Source organism: Tachypleus tridentatus, chromosome 8, assembly GCF_004210375.1.
Source record: "Tachypleus tridentatus isolate NWPU-2018 chromosome 8, ASM421037v1, whole genome shotgun sequence".
Taxonomy (NCBI): Eukaryota; Metazoa; Arthropoda; class Merostomata; order Xiphosura; family Limulidae; genus Tachypleus; species Tachypleus tridentatus.
In genome coordinates this window covers 60,626,424-60,647,430 of record NC_134832.1, presented here as the reverse complement: position 1 = coordinate 60,647,430, position 21,007 = coordinate 60,626,424, and the positions used below count along the sequence as shown (strand labels likewise).

The 21,007-nt window shown below is 33.8% G+C and overlaps 1 protein-coding gene across 1 annotated transcript in view; it reads left to right on the top strand.

The window, feature by feature from the left end:
- The window catches only part of LOC143222478 (amine oxidase [flavin-containing]-like), an 82,770-nt gene that overhangs the window by 7,222 nt on the left and 54,541 nt on the right, over window positions 1–21,007 (top strand). Inside the window, 5 exon segments of the mRNA XM_076449069.1 lie at window positions 8,431–8,525; window positions 12,818–12,955; window positions 13,527–13,634; window positions 15,764–15,855; window positions 19,252–19,393. Coding sequence (XP_076305184.1) covers window positions 8,431–8,525; window positions 12,818–12,955; window positions 13,527–13,634; window positions 15,764–15,855; window positions 19,252–19,393 — 575 coding nt within the window.

Sequence of the window (21,007 nt, the reverse complement as noted above, 5' to 3'; positions counted from 1 at the left end):
GTAGGTGTAACAAAGGAGCTGCTGTACTACAAGATAGGTTTACAAAGATATTATCATGTGCTGTTCTTATCACTATGTTGTACTTTGAAATATTGGCATGTTGCACTTGACACTCAGAGATCTCATCTGGTAATTTACTTAATTTCTAAACATCACGAGCGTGGAGTTGCGAGAAAAAAAAAAAAAGTCATCCATTAGATGAAGTTTGTACAATCGTAACGCAGCCACGTTGGGGTGGGGTGCGTAAGTTTCACATTCAGTGAACGAAACTTACGAAGGTAGATTTAACGTGTTTTATCTGATTAAAAAGATAGCGTAGTTTAAAAAAGTGGCATTTTAAAAATATTGCTATTTGTTAGTCTTAAGAAATTCTAAGTGTTTTTAGAGATCTGTTGTTTACCTTGCGACGCATAGGTGAATAAATTTCTTTGTCGTGTGACACATGTGAAAAAAGCAGTTCATTGACGTGTGACACATGTAATGTAGTTACTTTGGTGTGCCACATATGGAAGGATTGTTTGTTTTACTTATAGCAAACCCACGTTGGACTAGCTGCTCTGTCTACCGAGGGTAATCGAACCCCTGGTTTCAGCACTGTAAAACCGTAGACTGACAGGTGTCCAAGCGGGGTACATACATGTACAAAAAATTGCTTTATGATGTGATACATAGTCGGAAGTTATAATCGGTGATGATGAGAAAACCCACTTGTAGAGAAAAATATATATGTAGAAACGGCTCGTTTGGGTTGAGAATGTTTTTATTTTTTTTTACTTAGAGGAGCGAACAACGTTTCGACCTTCTTCGGTCATCGTCAGATACCTCTTTCTTTCTTTGTGAACCTGACGATGACCAAAGAAGGTCGAAACATTGTTTGCTCCTCTACGTAAAAAAAATTTTCTCAACCCAAACGAGCCGTTTCTACACATATAGTCGGAAGTTGTTTTTTTGTTAAGAGACACGTGTCGGATGGAAAAGTTTTTTATTATTTGACAGAAAGGTTGAAATAGTTTCCTTGTGGTGTAACAAATAGAAGGAAGTAATTATAGGCGTTTTTTTCTAGAGGTTTTCCGTTACATTAACGACAATAACAATGGAGACGTTTCTGATTCAGTAGTTGCTTAGCAACCAATTCGTTCGTGAGATAATGTGGAAAAGGTTTCCTATAACATTATTACATTTGTATTCACTACTGTCATGTACTGGAATGCAACATTAGTACAATGTATTTCAATGGTAAGACTACTGTCATGTACTGGAATGCAACATTAGTACAATGTATTTCAATGGTAAGACTACTGTCATGTACTGGAATGCAACATTAGTACAATGTATTTCAATGGTAAGACTACTGTCATGTACTGGAATGCAACATTAGTACAATGTATTTCAATGGTAAGACTACTGTCATGTACTGGAATGCAACATTAGTACAATGTATTTCAATGGTAATTTCGTATTCCTTAAACACTGTTTTTTTTAATGTATAATCAAAGAAATCCATGACATAATAAAAAAGACAATTCTATATTTTATACAGTGACTCGTTGCTGCGTTTGTTTGAATACAGTTTTATAGGTCCTGAAAATATGGAATAATATTAGCATTATTTTAAATAACAAAAGACAAAAGGTTGTGTTGTTCTAGTGTGTAAAGTGAAATTTCAAAAAATAGATCAACCTGTTGTTCACATTCCCGTTTTATAGGTACGCATATTTATGAAGAGACGTTTAATTTGATATACAGACTCTTCTAAAATCTTTGGTTCAATTTATGAACGCGTAAAGAGATTAAAATATTGTGATGGACAACATAAAAGAAAGTTTGAAAATAAAGATGGCACAGCTTCTATAAATACGCTTGAATTTGAAAAAAAACAAAAAAAACAACTCTAATTATATATACGGGTCTCTAAAACACACGATTACGTTTTCTAGTCACGTTCAACCAGAACTCACATATTGTTACTTTATTATCTTACTCACTAACTTTCCCACCATTACTTCAAGATAACATATTTTAGTAAAATATTATAGAACTAAAGAACAGTTATAAATGTATGTGTGCTTAAGGAAAAGAGTTTTTACCAATAAGGTTTGCCACCAGGTGGCTCAGCGATAAGTTTGGAGGCTTATAACATGGGTTTTCGATACCTGTAACAGGCACAGACAGCCCATTGTATTGTTTTACGCTTGACAAGAAACAAACAAGTCATTAACGCTCATTTCTGTATCAGTTAAAGTATTTAATAGCAAAACAATAGATTAAAAGAACCTTCAAGGAAAATGTTTCCTCGTGGAGTCTCGACCCCAAAACTAATTACAATATCTTTTTTTTACAACGTTTACACTGTTGTCAATCAGACTACTTAATCCTAATTAGAAAAGCCATTTCGACAAACTACTAGCTCTAATAAATAGGTTTGTTTGAATTTCGCGAAAAGCTACACGAGAGCTATCTGTGCTAGCCGTCCCTATTTATGCAGTGTAAGACTAGAGGGAAGGCAGCTAGTCATCACCACCCACCGCCAACTCTTGGGCTACTCTTTTACCAACGAATAGTGAGACTGACCGTCACATTATAACGCCCCCACGGCTAAAAGGGCGAGCATGTTTGGTGTGACGGAGATTCGAACTCACGATCCTCAGATTACGAGTCGAGTGCCTTAACCACCTGGCCATGCCAGGCCATCTCCGATAAATAGACTTAGTATTTTGAAAATTGTTTAATCTCGAAGTACAAGAGAGGTCCAGATCAACAAATACGTGTATTACTGGATTACACTAGTTTTGGATAATTTCACACCTCACTAGTAATTCTGTACACAAGTTAATCAAAGAGAGATTATCATAGTGAAAATACTGGACTATCCTCGAACTTAAACTTCGAGATTAAACAATTTTTGGAACTCAAATGTATTTGTTATACCAGCTATTCTGTGGATACATGATTTGGATAACAGAATAGTAGCAATGAAACTTTTTATCCGCATGTACTATAAAGCATGTACACACTAACAACGTGTTTAAATTAGTAGATTCTCAATTTCAACGACATTTATAGATGAACGTATAACTAGAATATTCAAGTATAAACACAAGGTGGCAGACGTATGAGAAAATCATATTAAGCCTATTTTAATATGCAAATCAGTAAGCTGTGTGATAACCACAACTGATATAAAGCAGGAACGGAATAGAAGATATTTTAATTATATTTTTACATTGTTTAGCTCACGTGAGTTGTGTGATGTCACTGGAAGTTGGTTGCGTTTAGAAATAATGTGTAGCAGCCATTTCCGACGCAAAATTTCAGCGGTGAGCCTGCTTATGTCATTGGTAGGTAAAGCACAAACTATACATTGTGCAGCTTTGCGCTAAATTAACAACAATACAATCAAACAAATAAATCGACGCCAAGTATTCCTACACTTATATCATAGAGATGTATTTAGATCAGGAATTTATAATTTCCAAACGGAGAAATCTCTTGTATTTAATGGCATTGTAAAGCAGAAAAATGTGCATCGATTTCAGGTACCAGGACCATCCGTAAAGAGACCTGCAATAAGTCACACTCCAACCAAGGTGAGCAAAGTGCGACATATTAAAACAGATGAAAACCCACAAACTCAAATTCAATGGCAAAATTCGTGTATGTGACCCTGGCAACAGTATGTAACATAATAAAGAAAGATCACCATCTGGAAACGAGACTAACAGGGTATGGTTAATCTTAGAAGAGGCTTCCAGTTGTGCCTCGCATTAGATTGTCGCTTACCTTAAGCAGCTTGAAAGTGAAATTGGTATTTATGTACCTCCATAAGAACACATACCGTTTAAGTCGCCAGATGTAGAGTCTACGGTATGCTGTTTGATCAACTTGTCGAGATGGACATTCAGAAGTTGTGATTTTCATTCTCTAAATGGATTATGGAACACTTTACATAAACTTGTTTGTACACGTGTTTTGCTACTCCCCTCCCGTTATTTTCCCATATCAATTGTTACTAATATTTCATAATGATATTATTTGTATGGTAGTTAAAAAAAAAATTCTCTATTTTTATATTTGTCGTTTCAAGTGTAATCACTCGCTACTATAGTCATAATTGTGCGCCCCCTACCGACTCTCAAGAGGTACTCATACACAGCTATCTCTCCTGTTGAATTGAATGATAAGTAGAGGTAAGTCAACAACAACTATTCTTGGACTGATCCAATACGGGGATATGACCGTCACTCTTATAGCACACCCACCCATCGGGATTCATCGCGATCTATTGCCGCAAAAACATATTCGGCACTTTGGATGTGCGTAACAACTTTCACTATTCGATCACGAAAGAGCAGGTGGTAGGTGCTGATGGAATTCTCTCCAGTCTATCCATTCAAAATTATGCTTAGATTGCAATTTGTGAGAAATTCGGAAACAAATGTTTTCTTGGTTAACCATATAAATCCAAGTATTAATTAGCAAACATAACCATATAATAGTTTTTCTATTCCACGTTTCGGCAGCTAATCCGGTGTCGTCAGAGAAGTCCTGAGAAAGTAGCAGCCGGGATTCAATCCTGGGTTTTTTTCATGGACGTCTGAGGCGTTATTCGCTTGACTGTTGTCTCCCCTGTTAGTTACATTATTTCATGAACCAGCTAAACAAATAACATCCTATGATAAAACTGACAACGGACTCTGAAGAATATAAATTATCCTTACTTATCACGATGGCTACTAAGAATCAAAATTCATATACCACAGGAGTTTCAAGAAGCCCTGAGATACGGGTAAGTTTACAGGGTAAAAGTAGGTACCAGTATCTTTACAGGAAACAAATGGATACCGATATGTTAAAGGAAAACCACAGATATCGGTAAGTTTACAAGCAATCCGCAGATAGCAATGAATACTGCGACCTTTCATCAAAATATCCCAACAGTGTAACGATTGTTTAGTTTCAAGAACAAATAACATTTGTAACACCGTAGAAACTAAAGAAGATGGTAGAAATAACATATTACTGAAACCCTCGTTAACAGAACGCTCCATAAAGAATGAAGTAAGGAAAACAGACACCAAGATTAACTAAGAAAATTACAGCCATATTGCAACACGTCAGAGGTCTTTCAATAAACATACAGAGGATATATATATATATAAAAGCAACATGAACGTAGAAGCCACAATTCATGTCACATCTAGTACACAATAAATCTATTAAATACCCAAAGGAAACAAAATCAACAGCACTTCCAATTCCCCACAAGTTTCGATTTCAATACTTAGGAGTAAAGGCAAACGAAAACTAGAATTCAGGAACATAGTGAACATAAAATACTCACTAATACCAATATATCTACAATACCTCACCTTGAATACCACGAAATAAATTGAATAATCTGAAATTTTGGAATGTGAATCAAAGTATCCCAGGTTTTAATGGGAAGAACCCTAGTCGAATAAATATTACACCAGATTTCCGTCAAGAAGACCCGGGATCGAATCCTAGCTACTACCAACATAGCTACAATCCTCAGGACTTCTCTAACAATCTTCACTGAAGATGCCATAAATATCAGCAGTCTAAACATAGGAGAAAGCTACTTAATAATTAATGTGTAATTAAAAAAATTATATGTACCCCGTTAGTACAGCGGTAAGTCTACGGATTTATAATGCTAAGATTAGGGGCTCAGTAGACACAGCAGATAACCCGATGTGGCTTTGCTGTAAGAAAACACACACAACAACAGAACTATGATTGGAATCCGATATTCACATTAAATGTTCCATATAACAAACTTTCCATTGACAAATAAAGGGACTAACCTGTATTCTACTGTATTCTATACATCAAAATTTCACACAAGCTGGTTCGTTTAAATGTCTTATTTATTGTTTATCTGCATATATATAGAAGTTGATAAACGTTATGAATCAAAATAACTTGCAACAAATGTTGAGGTAGCACTGTAAAACGTTGGATGGACGAGCACTTGTGTAATGTTTTGTTAACACAGTGTTCCTACACAGTTATGTGTTTTAATTAATCACTCGTGTAATGTTTTGTTCACACAGTGTTCCTACACAGCTATGTGTTTTAATTAATCACTCGTGTAATGTTTTGTTAACACAGTGTTCCTACACAGTTATGTGTTTTAATTAATCACTCGTGTAATGTTTTGTTAACACAGTGTTCCTACACAGTTATGTGTTTTAATTAATCACTCGTGTAATGTTTTGTTCACACAGTGTTCCTACACAGTTATGTGTTTTAATTAATCATAAATTATTTTATTTTCTATTATTTGAATGTTGGCCAAACTCTTATTAGATTTTGGATTTTCGTAACCCGTAAACAAGCTCAACTGTTCACTTTATATACAGGTTAAACGAGTTCTCTCGAATAAGTCGATAGGTATTTCATTAGACAGCAAAAACTCACACACACACACACATGTATGTATATATATATTTTCCAGTCTTAACGCGATTTCCATAGTTCTATTTACGCTATTATTGCGACGCATGCGCAATAATATATTTATGGATTTTTTTATTTTTTTTTTTAAGTCTCGAACACAACTATACTGCCGTAACGATAATTATCGCTCTTAAGTTATACTTAGGTTATACTATATTTCACTTAATGTTTATTATCAACTACTGGATTACGACGTTTAGAACTAAAGGTTAAGCATAGTAAATGTTAAACCTACAGATCCGTTGGTAACTGTACATTTTTAAATGTATTCTGAATTTCACATTTAAAATATAGCACTGAACCAGTAACAAGATCTCGAAGTATCGAAACTGCTGCCACGTATTCGTCCTCTTAAGTCATTTCATTATCTGCGCACGCGTTTAAGTTAAAGCCGTAAAACAGCCACGAAAACACTTCAGTTTTTTATACAAATACAAACGCATTTCTGTTGTACCAGCATTTTCATATCCAATGTTCGAATTCTCCAATTCAAAATACAAGAGCCAAGTGTGCCCGGACTGTCAATCCGATGATTCATGGTTTCTTATCCACTGCCACAAAAATACACTCCGCACGCTGGAGCTGCTGGAGTGACACAGTCAAACCTTACCATTCAATAAGATAAGAACCGTGGAAACATAATGTGATAATAGAGTAGCCCAAGAGCTGGCTACTTGATGGGTGGGTGGTGATAACTAGACTTTCACTGTTAAATTAGTAACGGCTAGTGCCGATAGCCCTCATGTAGCTTTGCGCAAAATTTAAACCAAACCAGAAAACAAAATATCGTTAAAGTATTTTTTTAAGTTGCATACCAAAATTCGTATTTCACTAACTGTTTTCTTTATCAAATGGTTTCGTGTTACTATTTTTATTAACAAATTTCAAATTAATAAGCGAAAACAACTGAATATCAAGCAGGTTATATCAACAAAATAGTAACCAATAATATATTATGTGGTGTTAAAACAATATAGTGTCTAAAAATTTTGTGTGTTTAGAATTAAGCACAATGGGATATCTGTGCTGTGCTCACCACGGGTATCGAAACCCGGTTTTTAGAGTGTAAGTTCACAGACATACCACTGTCCCACTGGGGTGCCTGTCTAAAAATCCTTACCCCAATTACGATGTTTTGTGGCGTAAATAAAGATGTTCTGTCATTAACATAATTTAGAATATGTCATGATAACTAGTAACAGGCATTATGCTAATGATAGTAATATAAATAGCCTGAGCAGTCCTAATACTGCTACGAAAGGCTCCATCGGCAACAATTATGGACAAATATAATGTGCTTTACATATTATCTTATATACTCTTCTATCACATAGAAACTCTTATGAATTAGTTCCAGCATCTTGCTTTCGTTTTCTAGAAACTTTTCCATTACTTTCACGTATTCAAACATTACGTTATACGGGAAAAACTTTCTTTATCGCTATGCATAACGTACATGTGACTAACAGGTGTAAACTTTTAATACACCTACATAAGCTTATGTGAGTACGTCATTGTTTTCTCCAGCTGTGTGGTAAACGTTATAATAGTGGCAACTTTGAAACGTTGTAACACGTCATACGATGGACATTCTTCGAGTAAAATCTTACACTATTGATGAATTTAGCCAATATACTAACTACACCAGGATAAAAAATAATCGTAAGTAACCTGTTTTAGGTTTTTATCAAGCTGGAGAGGATGAATTACAGTTGTTATTGTCTCTCTGCAAAAAGCAACAACAGTTACACTATTTCAGGTGATTTTATTTCACAGAGGAACATCGCCTGTGTTAAATACTGTTTGTGAATTGAATGTTAAATTTTAAAGTAATTAATTAATAAATTAATAATTTGGAAATATAATTTAAAAGGAAACAAACGACACATCGTGGTAATTTTATATTTCCTTTCCAGTCGTATAATTCACAATTTTATTTCTTTCCAGGATTGAGTGCTGCAAAATGGTTGGATGAGGCGGAAGTAGAGGTGATTGTGTTAGAAGCAAGAGACCGTGTTGGCGGAAGAACATTAACGAAACGAGTACGTTTCGAGACCTGATGCGTATTGAAGAACAACTCATTACTTGAAGATAAGCTAAAATGAATTTTAGTAGCATTAGGCAAGATCCAACGAAGCAAAAATTATTTGCCATACGAACATGATACTGGAAGGACATAAAAATCTGTATTAGATTACAACACGTTAAGTTCGCTGACGTGACTGTTATGTTGTTTTTAATTCTTTGAATACTTTTGTTTTGGAATCAGATGCAAATGTTATCTTAATCAGTGCTCTGATGAGAACCAATAGAGACAGTAGTTTACACTTGAAACTATTACTAATGTTAGGTTTAGCATTACGTAAATAAAACATTCCTTATGAAATTTCACACTTTACAGTACATGTTTATGCAACCCATCATGCAAATACTTGAAAAGTTTTATTTATGTAATGTTAGAGTTTGGTGAGACATTATACTAAAGGGACAGCCTTGGACTGGTTGTTGATGTGCACGGGTTTTTAATCCAAAAATTTAATGTTCATGTCCAGTTAGAGAAAAAAAAAATGCGCTCGAGCAATGGAAGCAATCAGTGTATTATAAAACAAGGGTCAAAACCATTATATAAAAGTAGGTCAAAGGTTGACGACATTTTTTGTTGACCCTTTACCTTCCCATGATATCAGTTCTAAATCACTAATAAAGATGAAGGCGGTGGGAAGACGAAAGAACATTTGCAAAAATCTTTGAACGTTTCGGAACATGTTTAATTCATTTTCAAAGAAACCTGAAAATAAGGTTATAATCATTAGCTAATGTTATAGTAACTTGAATAATTAATCTATTTATTGGCAAGATAGCATGCTACTTAAAACCTAGAGTCTGTGAACATTTAGGAGTATCCAATAGGACAGTTTGTCTATTAATTAAACCCAGTCACTCAGCTATTCCTTCACCTACAGAAACCACAGGTCACGATATTTCGTATAACGACCTCTTTATCATTACTACAAAATATCCAGACCTTATATTCTCCAGTAAAGAAAACTTACTTGTAACTAAAGATAAGTGATCTTGTAAAAAAATAACATTAACTTGTCTGATTGAAGATACCAATAACACGATGTTTTCAAAACCTTGGTATCGATGTTTAGAATTACAAGTGAAGAAGATTACGAGATGAAGACATTGAGATACAAAATTTGACACATAAGCACTAATGTCTGAGACGGGGATCTGAGTGATGAAATACCTTTCCCATTGCAACACATAGCGGTAGAGGATTTAGGGGAGTGTAGCTAGCCACTCCCCTTTCCATATTGTTTAAAAAATGTGACGTAATTATTTTAAACAATATAAAAAGGAGATGGCCAACCACCATAGTCACCAACTTCCTAAATCCGCCAGTGTACAAGTACTATCTACACCCACATTATTATGTTAGACTTTTATAATGTGTTAGATATCTATTACTGGACTCAGAAACTCAGTGGTATCATTTCATTGTTTAATAAAATAAAAACAGAGAGACAGGTTTATTGCAAGAATTTAACAGACAGTTCATCATGCTACGAACCCTAAATCTTTATATGGTAACTCTGTTACAATACCAGTATCATTGTTTATTTTGTTGGAGAAGTAACTTGCAGATTTTACACTTTAGTTATTAGCTATTTATGTAGCTGTGTTTAGGTCCTCTTTGTCATGTAAACATATGTTTATATTGAAGTTAATTAAGGACCATTCCGTCATAAAATCTTATCCAACACTGTATGATAAACGAAGATGTGTGAGTAACATTCTTTTCGATAAAGTGTCCGGTATGGCCAAGTGGGTTAAGGCGTTCGACTCGTCGTCTGAAGGTCGCGGGTTCGAATTCCCGTCGCACCAAACATGCTCGCCCGTTCAGCCGTGGGAGCGTTATAATGTGACGGTCAATTCCACTATTCGTTGGTAAAAGAGTAGCCCAAGAGTTGGCGGTGGGTGTTGATGACTAGCTGTCTTCCCTCTAGTCTTACACCGCTAAATTAGTGACAGCTATCGCAGATAGCCCTCGCGTAGCTTTGCGCGAAATTCTAAACAAACAAACTTTATTTTCGATAAAATGCGTAAAATATTATTGGTAGTGTTAGTAAGGTATCTTTTTTACAATATCTTTTGTTAAGAAATGTGATTAATAGAGCGTTTATTTCACTACGTCACACAACCTTATATTTCAACATTATGATTTTCAATAAAAATAATTAAGGGGTTTAGGAATTATGAAATAATATTCGATAATTTTAAATGTTGAAAATTGTGAATAGTCCCTAATAACATTCATTTAAACGTTATAAACAACTATTGGAAAAAGAATTATACATGGATAACATTATACATAGATAACATTATACATGGATAACTGGTTTAGAAGTTAAGAAATTCGAAATAAAAGCGATTGTTCTAAGAAACTTATTTTAACTTGAATCATTTACATATATCGTTATGTATATGTTTCAACATTAACTAAAAAAGTCCCTTCAGAATCTGTGTGTCTATAAAGTAAAATATGTTTGTCTCAACACATAGCTTCACAATACATAATCGTTCTTACCAACACGGAGAATTTAACATCGGATTTTAGCATGATAAGTCCGTAAACGTACCGCTGACTCAGTGATGGTCAAAACATTTTTAAACAAAATTAAAGTACATAAAAAACGTCCTCGTAATTGGTTAAAAAGTGTAAGCACTTGAAAACTCTTTGATTAAACGATAAACATAGAATTACGTTTATTGTAAACAAGTTTGGGAATAAACATTTGTGGCAACTATAGATTAACAGTGTTAACGAATTATTCTTAATGTTGATAGTTTAAAACACGATCAGTCCACAATACAGTGAATGGTTGTTATAACGTCTGTGAACTTGAGGGTATAAACTGGAAGTGAAAGCCACTAGAACTTCACTGTTGCTGCCTGTTGTGAATTCAGTCATGGCTTAGAACCGAACACACAGCTTGCTGGAATAAACAGAGTACCAGTGCAACCTTTCAGTAATACAGCAAGTAAAACGTAACTCTGTATCGATCCGGGCGGGCATTCTCGGTTCTCTGTTGTGACAGAGAGGATTGACGATTGCTGTAACGCGTCTGGGTGGCCGTCCTTCTATGTCTGTAAACTATAAACACATTATTCGAGATGCAGTCTAGTTAACTACAGATTCACGCCGTTCAGTCCAACTAAAATATCACCGTAACTTTGTTTTTTTAATTATTATTCTAATGTTTTCATACGTTATATTGTTGATAATCTAAGAAAACTTCGGAAAGTTGACAGTTTTGTTGAAATGTTACCTCTAACTTTGTTTACTCTACATAATGTTATAATTCAGTTAATGTTTATTTCATACAATCTTTAATTTTATTAATAATATACAAATGCCTACTATTTTCCACTCAGGTAAATTCAAGTAGCCACTGAATCTTTTGTTGAAGTAATACATCTTTTAAATGTGATTATGAATTTCACCAAATGCAAAAAAACACACAAATACACACTACAAATGAATATCTAATAGTAAGCGTATTTTCCACTTAATATTTCTAAAGTTGCTTCAGAACAGAATAACTGCTGTAGCTGCCGGATTGTGAATCTGAGGAACCATGGTTTGCGTCTGCAACAAATTGTGAGTGCATAATAAAAGCCCGGCATGACCAGGTGGATAAGGCACTCGACTCGTAATCTAATGGTCACGGGTTCGAATCCCTGTCACACCAAACACGCTCGCCCATTCCGCCGTGGGGGCGTTATAATGTGACGATCAATACCACTATTCGTTGGTAAAAAAAGTAGTCCAAGAGTTGACGATGGGTGGTGTTGACTAGCTGCTTTCCTTTTAGTCTTACACTGCAAAATTAGGGACGGCTAGCGCAGATAGCCTTCGTGTAGCTTTACGCGAAATTCAAAACAAGCGTAATAAAAATGACCACCGAATTAAAATACTAACTTTCGAAACTTTTTTTTATAAATTAGTCATATATTAGTATTAAGCTTAAAAATATGCGTTTAGGAAATAAAAATTTATTTAATATCAAAAGTACCTCTATTTTATTTTTAACATTTGTTTAGACCTCGTAGCACTATTTTATTTTGACAAAATATTATTTCTCTCCATTCAGAAATTCCACTTCAGAAGTTATTAAAGTTTTCCCAGTAGCACAATAGTTTATCTCTAGAAACCGCGTTTCGATACCCGTGGTGGGCAGAACGCAGATAACTCATTGTGTAGTTTGTTTGCTTAATTACAACCAACCTACCTATAAACACAACAATTTGTATGTTTATTCTTTAGGATCCATTGACAAAATATGTGGATCTTGGAGGTGCTTACGTTGGACCAACACAAAACCACATACTGCGTATGGCAAAGGAATTAGGAGTTGAAACTTATAAAGTGTATGAGGAGGAACACCTGTTACATTATAAAAATGTAAGCCACCCAAATAAATACTATATTTTTATGCTTTAATCCACTAATACGCTTCAATGCAAAAGTAAATATATTTTGCTGTGATGACTTACAGTGCCATCTTTTGACAATATTTCTAACCATCAATAATTAATCTGGCACTTTAATCTTAATGAAAAAGGAAATCACAACCAACTCGAGAGATTTTTGTCCTGTAGTTGAAAGTATGAACTATAAGTTTCAAGAATAAGTTGAATATATTTATATAAAGTATAATGAGTACTTTTCTTTTGTTTCGTTCATATGTTTTAATAATTATAAATAATAAATTTCTTGTTTGATTTTCGACTCGTTACAACTCTCGAAGTTTATATAAAAAGTACTTAATAATATCAACTAATCCAGTTATAAACAGCAAACCTGTAAGGAAATGCACTTTACTTTTAATTATGGTCTTCTATTTTGCAAAATTTTATTTTTATTAGAAAAAATGAAATTATTTTTTGTTTTATTTCTGTAACATATTTTAATAACATCAGTTTATTGGAATTTAAATATACTTCAAATAATTTATTTTTGTTTCTTTCATCAGGGCTCGAGAACACATTTTCGTCCAGGTTCACTTCCACCAACCTGGAATCCTTTGGCTGTTTTAGACTTAAACAACATTATGCGTAAAATAGACAAAATGGGAAAAGAGGTAAAGCCAAATGTGTCACAGTATTTAATTATGTATGGTATGTGTTATTTTAATAAATGTGTCACAGTATTTAATTATGTATGGTATGTGTTGTTTTAATAAATGTGTCACAGTATTTTACTGTGTATGGTATGTGTTGTTTTAATAAATGTGTCACAGTATTTTACTATGTATGGTATGTGTTGTTTTAATAAATGTGTCACAGTATTTTACTGTGTATGGTATATGTTGTTTCAATATTTAAGTCTAAATACATTTTCCTCATTTTTAACAATCGCACAGAAAATTATTTCGAAAAATAATAACAGAACGAAGTTTTAAGTTCATTCGTCACTTCGACGAAAATAGGTTAAACTTAGAATTAACCATTTTAACTTAAACTTAAATTAATAAATAAATAACGGAATGATTCATTTATCGTAAGATCAACTTGAGAGATCGAAAATTTAAAATACATTTTTACCATTTGGTAAAACATCTTAACTGATTTACACTAACCAAAATTCTGTATTTATCTTTAGGTGGTAATCAGGTCCTGTTAGTGGTGGTAGTTATTCTCAAAAAAGTAGTTCTGATGAGAAATGATCCTCACGGATATTATTGTTGTGGTAGTAAACATCACGTGTCGAGCTAGTGGTGTTTTTTTTACATGTGTCATTCTGCTAGTTCTAATAACATGTGTTATTACTGTTCTGGTAGTAAACATCACGTGTCGAGCTAGTGGTGTTTTTTTTTACATGTGTCATTCTGCTAGTTCTAATAACATGTGTTATTACTGTTCTGGTAGTAAACAACATGTGTTAAACAGGTGGTAGATTTTCCTACGTGTATTATTGTGCTAATTATCTCCACACATATTAATACTGTTGTAGTAGTAAACATCGCGTGTTGAACAGGTGGTAGTTCTTCCTACATTTATTATTGTGCTAGGTATCTCCAAGCGTATTATAACTGTCATGGTAGCAAACATCAAGTGCTGAACAGGTGGTAATTCTTCCTACGTTTATTATTTTACTAGGTATCTCCACACGTGTTGTTACTGTTGTTGTAGTAAACATCACGTGTTTAACAGATGGTATTTCTTCCTACGTTTATTATTGTGCTAGTTATCTCCACATGTATTATTAATGTTCTTGTAGTAAACATCACGTGTTTAACAGGTGGTAATTCTTTCTACGTTTATTATTGTGCTAGATATCTCCACACGTATTATTACTATTCTGGTAGTAAACATCACGTGTTGAACAGGTGGTAGTTCTTCCTACGTTTATTATTGTGTTTGGTATCTTCACATGTGTTATTATTGTTCTGGTAGTATACATCACGTGTTGAACAGATAGTAGTTCTTCCTACGTTTATTATTGTGCTAGTTATCTCCACATGTATTATTACTGTTTTGGTAGTAACATCACGTGTTTAACAGGTGGTAGTTCTTCCTACGTTTATTATTGTGCTAGTTATCTCCACATGTATTATTAATGTTCTTGTAGTAATCATCACGTGTTTAACAGGTAGTGGTTCTTCCTACCTTTATTATTGTGTTTGGTATCTCCACACGTGTTATTACTGTTCTAGTAGTAAACATCACGTGTTTAACAGGTGGTAGTTCTTCCTACGTTTATTATTGTGCTAGTTATCTCCACATATATTAATACTGTTGTGGTAATAAACATCACGTGTTTAACAGGTGGTAATTCTTCCCACATTAATTATTGTGCTAGTTATCTCCACATATATTAATACTGTTGTGGTAGTAAACATCACGTGTTTAACAGGTGGTAATTCTTCCCACATTAATTATTGTGCTAGTTATCTCGACATGTATTATTACTGTTCTGGTAGTAAACATCACGTGTTGAACAGGTGGTAGTTCTTCCTACGTTTATTATTAGTATCTCCACATGTTTCATTACTGTTCTGGTAGTAAACATCACGTGCTTAACAGGTGGAAGTTCTTCTTACGTTTATTATTGTTCTAGGTATCTCCACACGTATTATTACTGTTCTGGTAGTAAATATGACGTGTTGGGACGGTATTAATCTCCACAAGTTTTGATGGGAAGTTCTCATAGCAGCTATTGTTATATATTGTTCTATTGCAACTCTACAATTAACAAGTTGTTTTTCAGATTCCTGTTGGAGCACCCTGGGAGGCACCTCATGCGCAGGAGTGGGATAAGATGACGTTTAAACAATTCCTTAACGAAACCTGCTGGACCAAGTAAGAACGTTTTTTTTCTTTTAAAGTTTTAATTGTTGTAATGACCATGATTTACCATAACTCAGTTGGATTACAAAGATGTATTAGGATTTTAAGAGTAAAAAATCATATCATTTGGAACTAAGCTTACTTATGTGAAAAATACTGGAACTCCAAACTGAATTGATAAAAACTACGCTAACAACATTGTAGAACCAATTTTACCCTTTGGCTCTTGTTAATTGTGAGCAGCGGGTGAGTGCTACAGAATGGGTTGTTTGTGCTCGGCGCACTACCGGTATCGAATCCTGGATTTTATAATTGTATGTCCGCATAAATACCACTGTGCCACTGGGGTTAGGGTTTAAAATGACATAAAATATGATTATCACAAAACTATGGTATTAACAATTTGTATTTATTAGCTTCCCAATAGCTCAATTGTACGTTTACGCAGTTTACAACCCTAAAACCTTGAGTTCGATTCCCGAGGCGTACATGAAACAGATAGCATACTGTATAACAGTGCATTAAAAAATAACAAATATATTTCATTGTTGGATGCACGTCACAGGTTTAATAATTGCTGTATTGGTAAAGCAAACACAAAACGACCAAAATTAAGAAATAACAAGTGTGTATATATATATTTATATAATACCATCTAATGCTTATAATGGTTATCACACACTTTCTGGGAGATACATATTTTTTGGGTGTTTTTTTTTGTAACCTTATTCAAAGACGTATTTCTTTCTCTCAACATTAAAACTGCGAAGTTCGGTGACAGACGAACATGCATATTTTAAAACTAAACTGAACATCACCTTTCCTTGTGTGTATCGGTTGCTCGTCACTACGTCTGGCTGACTTTATAATTATGAAACCGGGTTTCGATACCTCTCATGGACATACCAAAGATAATTCATTGGTTAGCTTCTTGTGTAACAACAAAATTAATAAACAAACGTTTCTTTATTACCGAAATTCATACTTTTGTTTTTAAAGGAAACAGCATTTTATCCTATATAGCATTTTTACTAATGAATTAACTACAATATATTAGTTGTAGTACTCTGACATATTCTTCGAATACCTTTGTAGTAAATATCTCAGTTTGTTGCTGTAAGTAAAGAATTGGGACAAAGAAAGACGCAGTTTGAATGATAAATTTAAATTACAGATTACAAAATAAATTTGATTTTCGACATTGAGGGTAGGGCTTTCTACCAAACGCAATCTGATTGAATCTTCAAATTTAGCCATCATCAGCCGACGCACTACGCAAGTGAGCTTTGATTGGTAAAATAAAACTTGCTAATTACTACAAGTAAGCCTAACATTATCATTGTTACAAATGTTACCATAATACTTAGGTTTACTTTTTTATGTGTAAATATTCTACTCAGATAGTATGTTATTGTCACTTGTTTCACTTGCTGGGGATAAAATAATACCAACTAAATTAAGCTTAAATAAGCTATATACACACTTTGAGAGTTTTTTAAACGTCTAAAAGCAGAACAGATTCAAATCTGATACATATATAAAAGTATCGTCGAAAAAGTGAAAGAATTCGAAATTCAAGAGAAACTCGATAAGCGTTTGAAACAATATGTGATTTACATTCTACATCACATTTTATAAAACTGTCTTCCATAACAGTTTGTGTTTTTGGTTTTGTACTCGTCATAATTTCTTCCAAAAATATCAAGAAAAAAATTCGCATAGGAAAAAAAAACCTCACATCACATGCGCATGCGTAATGCTTCAGTATGTTTTAAAATCTTGAATAAAATTTCCCCAGTGGTACAGTGGTATATTGCTAAAAACTGGGTTTGGATACCCGCGGTGGGCAGAGCACAGATAGCCCTTTGTGTTTAATAACAAACAACAGCAAAAAATATGCTTTAATTTTTAATGAAAAATACAACGTGCCCATAATCTTATTTCAATAATACTTCAGAATTCTGTCTGATTTCTCTCTTTATGCCTGTGGTCATACATTTTTAAATGAAGAAGTTTGGTACAGCAAATAGTACTCCATGTGACCAAAATGTTAAACTTTAACAAAATGTGGAAAACTGTATAAAGAACTTTTTATGACAGTTATGCGAAGGAGAACAGGCGTGCCCTTGAATTCGACGATTTGTGGTTTGCGGCCCGTTGTCATAAAAATATACTTCACACTCTAATAACATTGGTGTGCTACAAGAGTGAGAACCAACTTCTATTTTTGGTTAAACAAGAGAAACGCAAGAATTGGCTTTGGGTGCTTTTGACTAGGTGACTTACTTCCGGTTTTTCACCAATTCAAAATTAGGGGCGGTAATACGCAGATGGTCCGTTGTGTAGCTTTGCGCAAAAACATCGAAAAACCCCATCAAAGTCATGAAAAGAATTAATGAGCTAATCAAGTGAAAGAAACACAAATTTCTATAAAATGATCACTTATTACTTGTTTTTCAATGACTGGTAACTGTTGATCCACTATCACAAACGTTTTATAACAAAACAAACAGACACCAAAATAACTCTAATGTTTACAATACAACTTATTCTGAAAACAAGACGTGTGTAATTATACAACTAAAACATACAGCTTTATTGGACCTCTAACATAAATATTCCGAAAAATATATTTATTTATTACTTATTATTTCTATTATCTTATTGCTCAAAAGAACGGTTATCCTTAAAGCTTGGCATATCTTGCTATTTAATCCATGTCACACTAGGTATCGCTCAGGTTAATAAAACAAATACATAATTTGTTTGTTTTTTTAATTTCGCACAAAGCTACGCAAGGGCTATCTGCGCTAGCCGTCCCTAATTTAGCAATGTAAGACTAGAGGGAAGGCAGCTAGTCATCACCACCCATCGTCAACTCTTGGGCTACTCGGATTATGAGTCAAACGCCTTAACACACTTAGCTATGCCAAGCCCCGTAAATACATAACAAAATTAATATTTAATAAATTTAGTTTTTCAATATTTTAAATCAAATACCGCAACACACAAATATTTCTGTTTATGACAAAATGTCCAAGGTTAATTGTCGTTGTCCCTAACTCTGAACTGTCGACTAAAGAGAAGACAACCGGCCAACTGCACTAATAAAGAGAAGACAACCGGCCAACTGCACTGAAAGTAAACGTTTAATTATAATCCCTGATATTATTTAGCATCCCCGAAAAAGTTTATCCATTGTTAAACACAAAGGCAAATAATGGTCTATCTGTATCCGTCACATTACGGATATCGAAATCTGATGTTTTGGCGTGAGGGATTATGTATAAATCGAAACTTAGAATATATAGAAGCATTCACAAGCTGCCTGTTTTTATTAACCTTTCCACGGTTATAATGTATGATAGAATGACATACTTTATGCTTTCACATTTTTCTTTTATATAGAACAGTGAAGGATTTTAGCATGCTCTTTATCAATGTTAACGTTACTTCCGAAGCGTATGAGGCCTCACTCTTGTGGTTTTTATGGTACGTCAAGCAATGTGGAGGAACAAAACGGATTTTCTCAACAACTAACGGAGGACAGGTTATTTTTCTTTTCAGACTTTCGAAATTATCTTGCATATTGTAGATTCGGTTGATTTATCGATGCATGAGAGCTCACTATTTTTGTAGCTTCCTCAAAGAAATTTCTTTGTAATTTAATAGTTTTCAAATCGCCCGTAAAAATGAGTTTCTCTTATCTTAAATGTTGTAGCACCAACATTATGAATGTTTAGAAACTTCTCTTGGGATTATTACATAATGAAACTTTAATGTTTAGAAGACACTTGGTAAATTCTAGACAATTAAACTTTAATGTTTAGAAATTAGTTCGTGAGTGTTACGTAATGAAAGTTCAATGTTTAGAAGACACTTGGTCAGCTCTAGACAATTAAACTTTGATGTTTAGAAATTAGTTTGTGAGTGTTACGTAATGAAACTTTAATGTTAAGAAATTAGTTGGTGAGTGTTACGTAACGAAACTTTAATGTTTAGAAATTAGTTGGTGAGTGTTACGTAATGAAACTTTAATATTTAGGAGATACTGAGTGAAGTCTAGGCAACTAACATTTAATAGTTAGAAGTTAGTTCTGTGGTTTCAATAATGAAAATTTAAATTTAGGGGCTAGTTCTTATGAGTTAGGCAATAAAACTTTAAAAAGGAAAACATCAAATATATTAATAGTTAGCGTGTCAAGCTACGTATGGTACGTAACAAAATTCAATCAGCGATACGCCACTTGAAGCATTATTGTTACGATCTCGTATCTGCGTAGTGTATAATACGTAAAAACAAGAAATTGCATTTATGCGATTTTTGTAGCTTTAAAGATATATGTTACAACATAAAAAACACAAACATCAAATATTAACTTACATACAATAATTTACAAAAAGGTTCAAATAAAATAATTACCCTTTTTTGTAGATCCACGTAGTAACTGCCTCACCAATTCAACACAATCACTTGAAATCTGGAATGTTAAAATTCTACCTTCGATTGAAAATTCTGAGTTGAAATTCACGCTAGATGTACAGCAATAAGAACTCTAATCTCTACCGCACCAAAACTAGTTAAAACGGTTTTCAACAGTTCTCAGAAAAGCACAAGGCTTACAAAAGCTAAGACTAATTCTTAGCCCTAAACTTACTAACTCTTTAAGAGTTATAAACAAAATACTAATAATAGCTTATAACAAAAAAAAATTACAATTAATATCTGGTTCAAAAACTCTTTCGAGTTCGATAAAGAAAATCTCTGTCTGAAATGGTCACTCAAACTTAACCACACTTCTGAAAACCACTTTCTTCCTCTTTCATTTTTCACTAACGGAAACGTAAAGACCTTTTATATAGAACTTCAAGAAAACGGTATAGAGAGCGCGATACACGAGTATCGAATAACCAGTAAGTTTATACACAAATATGGCATCGTTACATCATGTAGGCGGTTGGTATTGCTGACTGGTTATTCTCTCTATCTGACTAACAGTTCAAAACAAAGGACGGCTATACCTGAATATCTTGGCTTTGCCGTTTAATCAATGTCACACAGATGTCGCTCAGGCTCAAAACAAAATATATCAAAAATAACATTTAATAAATTTAACTTTTCAATGTTTTAAAATAAGTACCGCAACATACAAATATTTCCGTT